The sequence below is a fragment of the Bos indicus x Bos taurus genome, chromosome 18, assembly GCF_003369695.1.
Source record: "Bos indicus x Bos taurus breed Angus x Brahman F1 hybrid chromosome 18, Bos_hybrid_MaternalHap_v2.0, whole genome shotgun sequence".
Lineage (NCBI taxonomy): Eukaryota > Metazoa > Chordata > Mammalia > Artiodactyla > Bovidae > Bos > Bos indicus x Bos taurus.
The window spans coordinates 19,669,125-19,681,332 of NC_040093.1; the positions used below are offsets into that span (position 1 = coordinate 19,669,125).

The 12,208-nt window shown below is 55.2% G+C and overlaps 2 protein-coding genes across 2 annotated transcripts in view; one reads left to right on the forward strand and one right to left on the reverse strand.

The window, feature by feature from the left end:
- Positions 1–7,786, forward strand: part of ATP4A (ATPase H+/K+ transporting subunit alpha) — a 29,306-nt gene extending 21,520 nt beyond the window's left edge. Inside the window, exons 12-23 of the mRNA XM_027513655.1 lie at positions 332–524; positions 1,541–1,716; positions 2,200–2,336; positions 2,424–2,574; positions 2,670–2,838; positions 2,930–3,084; positions 4,283–4,406; positions 4,840–4,985; positions 6,326–6,459; positions 6,870–6,971; positions 7,063–7,154; positions 7,363–7,786. Coding sequence (XP_027369456.1) covers positions 332–524; positions 1,541–1,716; positions 2,200–2,336; positions 2,424–2,574; positions 2,670–2,838; positions 2,930–3,084; positions 4,283–4,406; positions 4,840–4,985; positions 6,326–6,459; positions 6,870–6,971; positions 7,063–7,154; positions 7,363–7,391 — 1,608 coding nt within the window. The 3' untranslated portion in view covers positions 7,392–7,786. The remainder of the gene's footprint in view (positions 1–331; positions 525–1,540; positions 1,717–2,199; positions 2,337–2,423; positions 2,575–2,669; positions 2,839–2,929; positions 3,085–4,282; positions 4,407–4,839; positions 4,986–6,325; positions 6,460–6,869; positions 6,972–7,062; positions 7,155–7,362) is intronic.
- A 2,533-nt stretch (positions 7,787–10,319) lies between these two features.
- On the reverse strand, positions 10,320–12,205 carry TMEM147 (transmembrane protein 147). Its single transcript, XM_027514382.1, has 7 exons — positions 12,024–12,205; positions 11,876–11,945; positions 11,261–11,320; positions 11,038–11,174; positions 10,813–10,897; positions 10,601–10,722; positions 10,320–10,518 (listed from the first exon to the last, which is right to left on the reverse strand). The coding sequence occupies exons 1-7, from the start codon at positions 12,098–12,100 to the stop codon at positions 10,395–10,397; spliced, it is 675 nt and encodes a 224-aa protein (XP_027370183.1). The 5' UTR covers positions 12,101–12,205; the 3' UTR covers positions 10,320–10,394.
- Between the last annotated feature and the right edge of the window lie 3 nt (positions 12,206–12,208).

The following is a 12,208-nucleotide window of genomic DNA, read 5'->3' on the forward strand; positions in this document are numbered from 1 at the left end:
GCCCAGCGTGGGCCCCGGCACTCCGCCCGCTCTCAGCTGTCAGGCCCTCGGTGGGGAGAAGCTGTCAATCCAAATCCCGCCCCAGTCCAACTCCGACCTAAATTCTTCCCGTTCCCCACGCCCAGGCCCTTATCCAGGCCGATAGGTCCTCCCCAACGCCTCAGCCTCTACCAAGGACCTGCCCAGTAAGCAAGCCCCTCACGCTCAGTCCCTCCCTGACCCACCCAAGGCTGCTCCCGCAGCGCCTGGGCGCTGTCAGCCCCTCAGTTCCCCAAGCCCCGCCTCTCCCCCTTGATCTCGCTCACAACCCCGCCTCTTCCTCGGCCCACAGCTGTCCATCCACACGCTGGAGGACCCGCGAGACCCGAGACACGTGCTTGTCATGAAGGGTGCCCCCGAGCGCGTGCTGGAGCGCTGTAGCTCCATCCTCATCAAGGGCCAGGAGCTGCCACTGGATGAGCAATGGCGCGAGGCCTTCCAGACTGCCTACCTCAGCCTGGGAGGCCTGGGCGAACGCGTCTTGGGTGAGACCCCATACCCTGCCCAACCTTCTGGGCCAGCCCCAACCTGACCTTTCCCATCCTTGTTCGACAGTTGACCTGCCCCAATCTACACACTCAACTTTGACTTTCCCTGTCTCAGTCCTGATCCCTGCCGTCAATGCCTACCTCCACCCAACCTGTCGTTACCTGGATCTTACCTCACCTGACTCAACCTGTGATCCCTTGATTTTCCCCAACTCTTGCCCCCACCCCCACCCCAATGCCCAGTCCTTGTTTTCTTCCTCGTCTGCCTTTCAGCATCCTCCTCCAGACTTTTCGACTTCCTCCAGTCTCTGCCTCAACTCAAGGTTTTCCCCAATCCTTGTTCTGACCTCTGACCCCCTCCCAAGTGTTGTCTTGCTTCCTTAAGCTTCCATAACCCTTGCCTCGATCTTCCACTTTGCTTGGTGTGTGACCTCTGGCAAGAAGTGTCCCTTCTCCAAACCTGTTTCCTCATTTGGAATATGAGGATGCTAGTAACTCCCAGAGTGGTTGTGGGGATAAATTCCAACACAGTCGTCTTTCAGTGTCCATAGGGGACGGCTTCCAAGACACCCACCACATTCCCCCCACACCCTTATTACCCCACAGATACCAAAATCTGCAGGCGTTCAAATCCCTCATGTAAAATGGTGTAGTATTTGCATATAACCTGTGCACTTCCTTTTGTATACTTAAAATCATCTCCAGATTACTTGGCGTGCCTAATGCACTAGGTAAGATGTACCTATGCAGGTAGTTGTCATTGTGTGGCAAACTCAGGTGTTTCTGGAATTTTCTGGAGATTTTTTTGGGAATATGTTTGATCTGCAGTTGGTTAAATCTGTGAATGTGGAAGTTGTGGATACAGAGGGCTAAGTGTAATAATGAAGGATTCAGCACAGGGTCAGGCATTCACGGATTCTTGGTGCAAGATGTGGTTATTTTACTCATCATTTGGTTTTGCTACGGAAGGGTTCACCCAGGCCTCCTGTTTGACTTCCTTGTTTTTTGGTCAGGCTTCTGCCAGCTCTACCTGAGTGAGAAGGACTACCCACATGGCTACGCCTTCGATGTGGAGGCCATGAACTTTCCAACCAGTGGCCTGTGCTTTGCGGGACTCGTATCCATGATAGACCCACCCCGGGCCACCGTTCCTGATGCTGTGCTCAAGTGCCGCACAGCAGGCATCCGGGTATGCCCCTGGGGAGAGTATCAGGCAGGGGTGAGAACAGAGGATGACAGTATTTGAGGATGAGCCACCCTGTGACAGAAACTCACCTGAAAACAGCTTGAAGCACAAAGGAACACACTGGTTCAAGAACTGAAAAGTTCTGGGGAATGAAGGTTTGGGTAAAGCTGGATCCAGGAGTTCAGTGTCTTTAGGAATTTGCCTTTCTCCACGTCTCAGCTCTACTTTTCTCTCTGCTGGCTTTATTCTCAAGCAGTCCTCCATTTTGGTGGACAAAGATGACCACCACCCAGCAGCTCCAACTAAATAACATCCCACCTGTTTAGCCATCACACCAAAAAAAGAATGCATCTTTGGCCGTTATTCCACATTCGGTTACATGTTCATCCTTAAACTGATCACTGTGGCTGAGGAATGTCCACTGGGGCAGACAGGGACAGGTGGGTTAATCTGAAGGGGTCAGGGGTCTGCTGGTTCCTCCTTCAGGTGATCATGGTGACAGGTGACCACCCCATCACAGCCAAGGCCATTGCAGCCAGCGTGGGCATCATTTCAGAAGGCAGTGAGACAGTGGAGGACATCGCTGCCCGCCTCCGTGTGCCCGTGGACCAGGTTAACCGGAAGTAAGTGCCCTTATGTCCTCCTTGTAGTTCTTCCCACACCCCACATGGACTGAGGCCCCAGTGATGTCCTCCCACGTCCCTGTCTAGGGATGCCCGTGCCTGTGTGATTAATGGCATGCAGCTGAAGGACATGGACCCATCAGATCTGGTCGAGGCACTGCGGACCCACCCTGAGATGGTGTTTGCTCGTACCAGTCCCCAGCAGAAGCTGGTGATTGTGGAGAGCTGCCAGCGACTGGTGTGACCCTGATGATGCTGGCGGGCAGATGGGCTGGGCTGGCCCTGGGCTGCCCTGTCACTGACCACCCTTTCACCTGTACTCACTGCCTGCAGGGCGCCATCGTGGCCGTGACAGGTGATGGTGTGAATGACTCCCCAGCCCTGAAGAAGGCAGACATCGGCGTGGCCATGGGCATTGCTGGCTCGGATGCTGCCAAGAATGCAGCGGATATGATCCTGCTTGATGACAACTTTGCCTCCATTGTGACGGGCGTGGAGCAGGGTCCGGGCCAGATCTGAGATGGGGGCCAGCAGTGTGGGTGGGGGAGGAAATGTGCTAGGGAAACACTGAGGTGCCTGCTGTCCCCCCACAGGCCGACTGATCTTTGACAATCTGAAGAAGTCCATCGCCTATACGCTGACCAAGAACATCCCTGAGCTGACACCGTATCTCATTTATATCACTGTCAGTGTGCCCCTGCCTCTCGGATGCATCACTATCCTCTTCATAGAACTCTGTACTGACATCGTGAGTCTACGGCCCCAGTGCCCCCACCCATATAGTGCCCAGAGACATATGCCCACAGGCAGGCATGATAGACAGAAACCATCACGGACAGTCTTAGACTCAGAGTGATACAGATGTGTGTACAACAGACAGCCAGATTTGGACACACAGGCAGGCTGGAAGCTAGCCACGGACAGAATTACAGACATGGACACACAGGTGGACACTCAGGTAGGCACAGTTAGACTCGAGGATATGCAGGGACTCAGATATGGACACTCAGACAAACAGATTTTAACAGACACAGCTATCTGGCTAAGCTTGGATTGCAGACATTCTCCAACAGACATGGACAGATAAACAGAGTCAGATAGGCCTCAATGCAGACAGACAGAAAAGAGCCTCAGATACAGCCAACGAATACAGCCAGATGCATGGTCATGTCACAGATTTAGTCAACAGCACTTACACAATGTCTGCTCTGGGCCAGGTATATGTTAATTACTTCATTTTGTCCTCATAAGTACTCTGTGAGATGAGTTTTATTTCATCACCCCCATTTTACCGATGAGCTAATTGCAGCTTAGACAACTTGACTGGCTTGCCCCAGGTCACAGAGCTAATTCAAGCCCAGGCAGGCTGGTGCCCAGAATCTCTGTCCTCGGTCAGTACACTCTGCCGCCACAAACAGACAGGTAGGGGACAGGGCGGAGACCACAGGTACCCAGAGAGACAGAAGAGATGCAGAGATAGTGACAAAGAGAGATAAAGAGACAGGAACACAGAGATGCAACAGTAGAGACATAATCACAGCATGAGACAAGAGACAGGAACAACAACAATAAGAAAGAAACAAAGAAAGAAAGGGGCAGAGAGAGACAGAACATGCAACAGGGAAAGCTGTCAAGACCAGAGGAGCCCAGAGGAGAAACAGAGAGGAAGAGTAAGGGAGAAAGACAGAGGCCGAGAGAACACACAATAGCAGAGATAAACACAGACGTTCCCGTGGAGATGGACACCGGCACAGATGTGGACACACACGTGGAAAGGGCCAGCTGGCCTCAGGCTGTCCAGGCAGGTGTGACTGTGTGACCATTGTGGGTCTCACCTCCTTACCTCAGTTCTGTCCCCGTCCACTGCAGAGGTGGAGGGGGGCCAAAGAGTCAGGGACAGGGGCCCGGGCCAACTGCCAACCCTGGTTCCTTCCACTCCTGGCCAGTTCCCGTCGGTGTCCCTGGCATATGAGAAGGCTGAGAGTGACATCATGCACTTGCGCCCACGGAACCCAAAGCGGGACCGACTGGTCAATGAGCCCCTGGCTGCCTACTCCTACTTCCAGATCGGTGCGCGCCTGTGGGCGTGGGGTGGGGCGGTGCAGGGCTGTCCTGCAGGACTGCTCGCCCACTGTGGGGTCTCTCCCTGGGACTTTGCCTTGTTCTGGATCTTGGTGTCTGCCTTTGATCCTGGGTGTCTGTTGTTCTCTGAGTCTGTCTGCACACGATGGCCTCTGTGGGCCCCTGGGTCCCTCCTCTGTCTCTGGCCTCTTTCTCCTTGACCCTGCCTCTGGGTCATTGCCTCTTGTCTTTTTTGGGTCCTCTGGGTGTGTGTCTGTCCCTGCCTCTCCCTGTGTCCTGTCTCGTGTCACTGTCGATCTCTCTTGGAGTCTTTTCTCTGTCTGTCCACTGTTTGTGTTCCTGTCTGTCTCCATGCTACTATTTCTGTGTGTTCCTGACTCTCTCTGTCTGTCCATCTCTGTCTCCCTGTCTTCTCACCCAGGTGCCATCCAGTCATTTGCTGGCTTCACTGACTACTTCACAGCCATGGCCCAGGAGGGCTGGTTCCCTTTGCTGTGTGTGGGACTGCGGCCGCAGTGGGAGGACCACCACCTACAAGATCTGCAGGACAGCTATGGCCAGGAGTGGGTGAGTCCCTGCCCCCATCCCTTGAGTTTCCAGCGCCACCTTCCTTGAGTGTGGCCCACACTCACTCCTCCATGCATGACTGAGCTGAGCCAGAGCCTCCTGGACACCCAAGCTCTCTGCCAGTTCTGTGGTAAGGGGTCTTTCCCACCACAGTCTCGAGCTCCAAAGTCTCGTTTCTGATGACCCTAGCTATAGATGGGTCCTCTCTCCACCTTGACAGCAAGACATCATCTCAGGTGTGGAATCAGAATCCTGCCCCGTTCCCCAGTATCCTGTTATTTTCCCTGCAGCAGCATGACTTACACGGAGTATTTGCATGTGTGTCTGACTCAGGTGAAAGCTGGTGCACAGAGAGGCTAGATCTGGCTGGCAGGTGTGTTTAGTTTGCCCTGTGGAGTGACAGATCGGGACATTCCCCTTGAACATTTACTGTTGTGTTAAGAAAATAGATCTTGGAACCAGACTGCTTGGGTTCATTGTCTGCCACTGCTCCTCACAGCTGTGTGATACTGGGTGAAGTCATTTGCCTCTCTGTGCCTCAGTTTTCCCACCTTTAAAGTGGATAGCATACTCACGTCTTATCTTGGTGACTTTCACCTTATTGATTTTTACAGTGTGGTCCCTAGACCAGCAGCTTCGGCAACACCTGGGAACTTGTTTGAAAATCTCAGTTTTCCCCTCAGACCTCTGGGGTCAGAAACTCTAGGGGTGGGACCTGCATTTTAACCAATTCTTCCGGGGATTCTGATGTATGTCAAAGTTTGAATACCACCAATCTACCTCATAGGATTATTGGGAGGATTTAATGAGGGAGTACATGCAAAACAGTTGGTACCTGGAGCATAGTGTTCCTTACACAATTAATGGTATGTATAGAAATAGTTATACTGCAGACACGGATTGAACAGTGGCTGCCCCCTCTAAATGTGGTTTGTGCCGCATTCCTCAAAGGCCCATCTGGCTCATGTTTGCCATCTTCTTGGGTCCTGGAGTCACCGAACTTTGTATACACTGCCTCAGGATTCGAATTCCCTTTGCCCAGGTGCTCCCTTTAGGGTGCCCAGGAAATCCTGCATCCCTCCTTTCATTATGAAGGCAATTGACCTGACCTACTGATTGGCCAGGCACTGACATCTAAGCTCACTGGACTAGGTTTCTAGGCCCTGCACTCTGGGGTCCTGCAAACCTGGCAGACCGTGCAACTCCCTTTGTCCCCGCCCCGGCATCTGACACAAGGGATAGAGTATTGAGGGGCTCGTGGCCCCAGGCCCTGTGTGCCCGGCTGGCTGCAGAGGCTCTCCGCCTGGGCTCAGGCTGCTTTTGTTCCCTCTGGTCCACAGACGTTTGGGCAGCGCCTGTACCAGCAGTACACCTGCTACACTGTGTTCTTCATCAGCATCGAGATGTGCCAGATTGCCGACGTGCTCATCCGCAAGACACGCCGCCTCTCTGCCTTCCAGCAGGGCTTCTTCAGGTGTCCCCAGCCGGCCGCAGCCCCACCCCTACCCTGCCCTCCGAGCCCCAGCAGGTCTTGACCAGGGCTTACTGCAGCCAGCAGACCCCAACACTGGATGTGCCAGGGCCAGGTGCTAATGTTCCTGATTAACAGCTGGCCAAGAGCTCCTACCCCGTGCATCTCAATTGGCCCCTCCATGTTTCATCAGCTAAAGGGGTGATACTGACCACTCCTGGTGTAGGGCCAGCGTCCATTGGGGGAGAGGTGTGAGCTACGCCAGGGTTCGGTGTTTAGAACATCTCCCTTCAGCTTCTATCTGATGCCCTCTGACCCAGCACCCTGATGTCCATCCAGTCCCCATCTCCTCCTGGCCTGTCTTTGTCCCGAGTCCACCCGTCTGAGTCTGTCCCACCCCACCCCACCCGCAGGAACAGGATCCTGGTGATTGCCATCGTGTTCCAGGTCTGCATTGGCTGCTTCCTGTGCTACTGCCCTGGCATGCCCAACATCTTCAACTTCATGCCCATTCGGTGAGGGGCTGTGAGCTGTGGGCATCAGGTGGGCCTGTGGGACACAGACCTGGGGGTAGCCTTGACCTTGCCATCTCACCTGTGCCTTCAGGTACCAGTGGTGGCTGGTCCCCATGCCCTTTGGCCTCCTCATTTTTGTCTATGATGAGATCCGGAAACTTGGAGTTCGCTGTTGCCCAGGAAGTGAGTGTGGAGCCTGGAAGCCGGGGGATGGAAGGCTGAAACTTTCTTAGAGCTGCTGCCTTGACGTTTGATTTCCAGTACTTGACCTCTAAGCCCTTGACCTGCCGTATGAAACCACCACTGAGCTATCGCCTTTGAGCCCCTGGCTCCCACATACTCACCCGAAACCCCCAGCACTGAGTCTCCTTTCTCTCTCTCTCTCCCCTAGGCTGGTGGGACCAGGAACTCTACTATTAGAAGGACCACTGCCTTCAAGTCATCCTTGCACCTGCTACAACAGGGGTGGAGGTGGGGGACACCGGGGACCCTCTGAACAGCCGCCAAAACATGTGCACAGTTGAGTTCCAGCCCCATCTGTGTCTGTTCTTGTAGCCCGCAACAACTCAACCTCGGAGAGGCCTTCCCCACTCCCCTTCCCCACTCACCCTCCCTAGGCCCAGTTCTCTGAGCTGGCCTCAGGGAAGCCCCCACCTGAAGGGTAGGGGGCGCTTTGAAGGGAAGTGGGAGTTCACAGCTCCTATGAGGTGGGTCTCTCCTTAGGACTCCAGGCCAACAAGAGTCTTCTTTAAAAACACTTGTGTCTGCATGATAGTAATAAACCAGCTCACACTGACTGTGCTTTTATTCGGTGCTGGGCATTGTCATCTTGTTTTTTTTTTTTTTTTCATGAGCCCCTTTGTTGCCTACAACTCAGGGGCTGTTTGTTCCAGGATATTATCTCCAGTTTCTAGAACACAGCCTGGCACATAGTAGGTACTCAGTAAACGTTGCCTGGGAGAAGGAATTCCCAGTTCTTTGCCGAGAGTGACAGCATTTCTGGGCAAGCTGGTGTGACTGTGGGCACGCTCCAGAGTAGTGCCTTTTAACTGTACCACTAGCTAACCACCACCTCTGGGTTCTCCTTTCTCAGTACCCCTTTCCATCTCTGGAGGCTCCTCAACAGGTGTCAGAATCGTTTCTGCCTGAAGCAGCCCCTCCCAGTTCACAGGAGTTTCCTGATCGCACTTGTACCTTTGCAGCTGCAATGGGCACCCTATCGCTGCTTAGTCCCAACCGACTCCTGGAGGCTAAAAGTCACAGGTCCCCTTCTCACACCCCTATCACCTGAAAAGTGAATCCTCCTACTGTTGGAAACTCCCTTGTCCACAGTCTGCCCCCCTACTTTTGCCACTCCTTTCCCCAGTCCTCTCCTGTCTCTCTTCCCTGTTCTTTGACAAGTCTCTCTGGCTGGATCCCAGGCTTCTCCTTCCTCATCGGCAGTCCCCACACCCCTACCGGCCTCAGCTGTCTCTACAGTGATGCCCACATCTGCCCCCAGCCTCCCCTGGCATGTTCAAGGGGCCTACACTGGCCTCTGCATCATCCTCCAAACCTGCTCCCATCATTCTGGCTCCTTCTCCCTGGAAACGTCGTGAGCCCTCAGGGGTGCTCACAAACACCACACTTCTATTACCCTGGACTCCTTCCTTTCTCACAGGTCATCTCCCTACTCCCCACCCCCAGCCCACTTGGCAAGATAAACACACACAGCTCCCTGAACTCATTCCAACCAGTTCTTGTTTCACTGGAAAGGCCAGGCGCTCTCTCTTAACTTCAAGGACTTTGCTCCTTGAAAAGCAGGGCCTTGACACCTACTTTCTCCTCTTTGCCCCATGAAATCATCCTCTTAAGTCTCAGTTCACACACTTTCTCCTCCAGGAGACAGATAGCCACCTTTTCCCTTCCCAGCCCTTATCACTGTAGTCTAGCCCACCAGGGCCACCATCCCGGCCAGGGTTCACCATCAGTCCTGATCCGTCTGGCTTGAGTGCCCCTATTCAGTCCCTGAACCCCATGAAAGCTGGGACTACTTCACAGACAGATGGCCACCAGTAGGAGGCCTGGACCAGATCCCTGCTCAGCAGATAGGTTGAATAGTCATTTCTGCAACCTTCCCTCTATGTGCTCAGGGCCAGGTGGGGCATGGGAGGGGGATACGGGAGAAAGCAATGCCCTTATATATCCATGTATGTGGTTTTGGGGAGCCCCCCATCCACTCCCTTTTCATATCAAACTCATGGTGACCTCTCACTCACCTCCCCACCCCATCCCAAGGCCCCTGGGAACCCTGTCTTGACTATGAGCAATGAGGAGGAGGTGGGCTACATGGTGGTTGCTCCATCTGAAGGCAAATGCTGCCTCTGGAAACACCAAGACTCAGAGTAGAGCTGAACAGATCTGTGTTTGGTGCTTTTCTAGGCCCTGGGTCAAGTAACATTATGGCAGGACTTGGAGAGCCTAGTGGAGGGAGGGAGGCAGGAAGGGAGGGAGGGAAGGGGCACGTGCTCTATCTCATGTCCTGGGGGATCCCACTGATAACAGCAGGGCTGGGGTGCACCTTCCCACGTGGTCAGGGTTTGCAGCTGGGTGGATGTTGCGGAAGCCATTCAACGCCTTGCTTCTAATCAATCCCCCTTAGGGAAGGGAGAGAAAGCGGCAGAAAGCTGGCCTCACTAGACCAGGGAAGGACTGGGATGAGCAGGGTGGTATTCAGGGTAACAGCCACATTGGTGGGCTCTGCTCCTGGGCTGCAGCTGTCTCTGTTCTCCACCCTAAGAAGACTCAGGCCAGGGTTTAATCTGAGGGCCAGAGAAACGAGTCAGCGCACTGAGAACCTCAGAATCACAAAACAGATGCTCAAAGACAAAACCAAGGGTCCAGTGGACTGCTCCAGTGTGAGGAGCCCTCGATGGTTGTAAGCAGAGAAAGGCAAACTGTAAGACGGGGGTTTCAGATAGATTCCCTTAGTTCCCATACAAAAGGTGGATGGGGGGATGGTTTGGGACCAGGAGCTGAGGAGGTGACGAGCCAGGGAAGGGCCACGTGGGAGAGGGCCAGGTTATGGCAGTGAGGAGAAGCCCTCAAGAACCACCTCTTGGATTCTAGCTCCCCTCTGTCACCTGTTCCCTGAGGGCCCAGGCTATGCCACTGCTCAAAGACTGTCTACAAGCCCTCAGCCAACTCAGGGAAACAGTGAGCAGAGGAGCTGGTCCAGGAACATAGGACAAATCAATGCTGCCTAGTCTCCCGGCTTGTCTACCTGGCTCCGAAACCAAAACGAGGGCCGCTGGGACCCAGGTGAGCACAGTATTAGTAGACAGTTCCAGAGAGAAATGGAGGCAGAAACAACTTTCCAAATACTGTTTACTTCACTGAACCTGGGGATGGGGAGAAGGTATGTGAGAGTCTGGGATGCCAAGCCTAGGAGTGCACGTTGACAACGGCGACATACAGGGCCAAGGTGCTGAGGGCCAGCAGCCCCGTCACCAGCGCTCGGGCCAGCAGTGCTGTCCAGCTGCCCAGGGAACAGAGGTGGACGAAGGTCCTGTGAGGAAACAGCACAGTGAGGGAGGGAGAAGAGAAAACCTGGCCCATCTGGACCCGGCCTCCAACCCCACCCCGCTCACTCCATGACAAAGGCCTTGTAGACGCTAAGGAACATCAGGAGGAGGACTGCTGGCCGGTAAGTGTGGTACAGGTCGTAGCGAGTTATCATCCACACCTGGGCAGAGGCGACGATGTAATGGACCTGGAGGGAAGCGGGCAGTCAGGGCTGGGCCTCAAGAGGAGTAGAGCCACCAGCAAAGGAGATGTGTGTGGGGTAAGCAGGACTGCGTACCAGGCTGATGTTGGAGTCGATGCTCATCTGGATGTATTTCCAGTCAAACTCAATGCCCCGAGCTCCAACCCAAAGGGGGATGCAGCTGAGGAAGGCAAAGGGAGGGATTCTCTAGTGCCCAGACACCCTCAGCACCCAGAATCTGAGTGAGCCCCCGCCCTCCAGCACCCCCTGGAACCCAGGTGTCCCTTCTCAGGAGTCTGGGCTCCAGGCTGCTGCACACACCGGGACATAATGAGCTCGGCGGTGGCCCAGCCCAGGGCAGCAACCATGATCTTGTATTCCCCCTTGCCGGCGTTCCGGGACATGACAAGGTTTAGGCCTATCAGGTCTGCCACGTCCACGCTGGCCTTCATGAACTCCTGTGGGTCAGGTTGAGGCTTGAGTAAGCACAGGTGCCAGGGGCCCCCACTCCTGTACTCCCTCCCCCTCCCTTGCCCCCACTCACCCCAATGAAGTCATAGATGCCGCCTTCCCAGGTGGGAAAGAAAGTGGCCAAGAACAGCATCTGAGACCAGAACACAGAAAGGTCACCTCAAGGTGAGGGAAAGCAACCACGTGGATTGGGTGGGAAGTTAGTTCGTGGAGGGGAGTACATTGGGGTTCTGGTGGCGGGGGGTGGGGTGGGGTGGGGGTCCATGTGGAAGAAGGATCACCAGAGAGCAGCAAGAAGGCAGAAGCTGGGGTGACTGAGGGCAGGGACTTGGAAGTCTGGGTTTTGTGGTGATCAGAGGGGATCGAGGTCAGGTCTGAGGCGCCGCGGCTGGTTACCCACCAGGGCAGTGGTAGCAGTGTTGGTGGGAGTTGGGGTTGTCAGTGGCTCTTAGTAGTTAGTATCCAAAACCCTCTTGGCCATGTAATCGAATGTTCTCAGTTTTACTAAAAGTGCTATACAAAAGTTGCTCGGGGACCTCTCCTCGGGTTCCAGCCTTTCCAAGCCCGGCTTCCCCAGGCATTCTGGAGCAACCAGTTGGGGTGCGGGAGTGGCCCCACCTCGGGGGTCCGGGCGGGGGCAGAGACGCGGGTCCTCCGAGCCCTAGCGCGGCACCGCTGGCGCCCTCACCTTGCACAGCTGCACGAACAGGTAGGTGACCCCGGCCTGGACGCACTTCCAGAAGGCGTTGTACTCCGACCTGCGAGAGTGGGCGTTGAGGGGTCGGCTCGACCCGCGGCACCCCCTTCCCACCGCCCCGCGGCCTCCCCGCACTCACAGGCCGCTGCACTTGTAGGTGATGAAGTAGGGGAAGTATGCCAGGGCGAAGCAGTTCCCGAAGTGGAAAAGCGTCATGACGCCGGCCGCCCGGCCCGCCGGAGCGCGCCTCTCTGCCTCGGCGGCCTGGCGCCAGAGCCCGGGCCTGGCGCCCACCTGCCTCCGCCGCGGCCCGCGCGGCCTTCT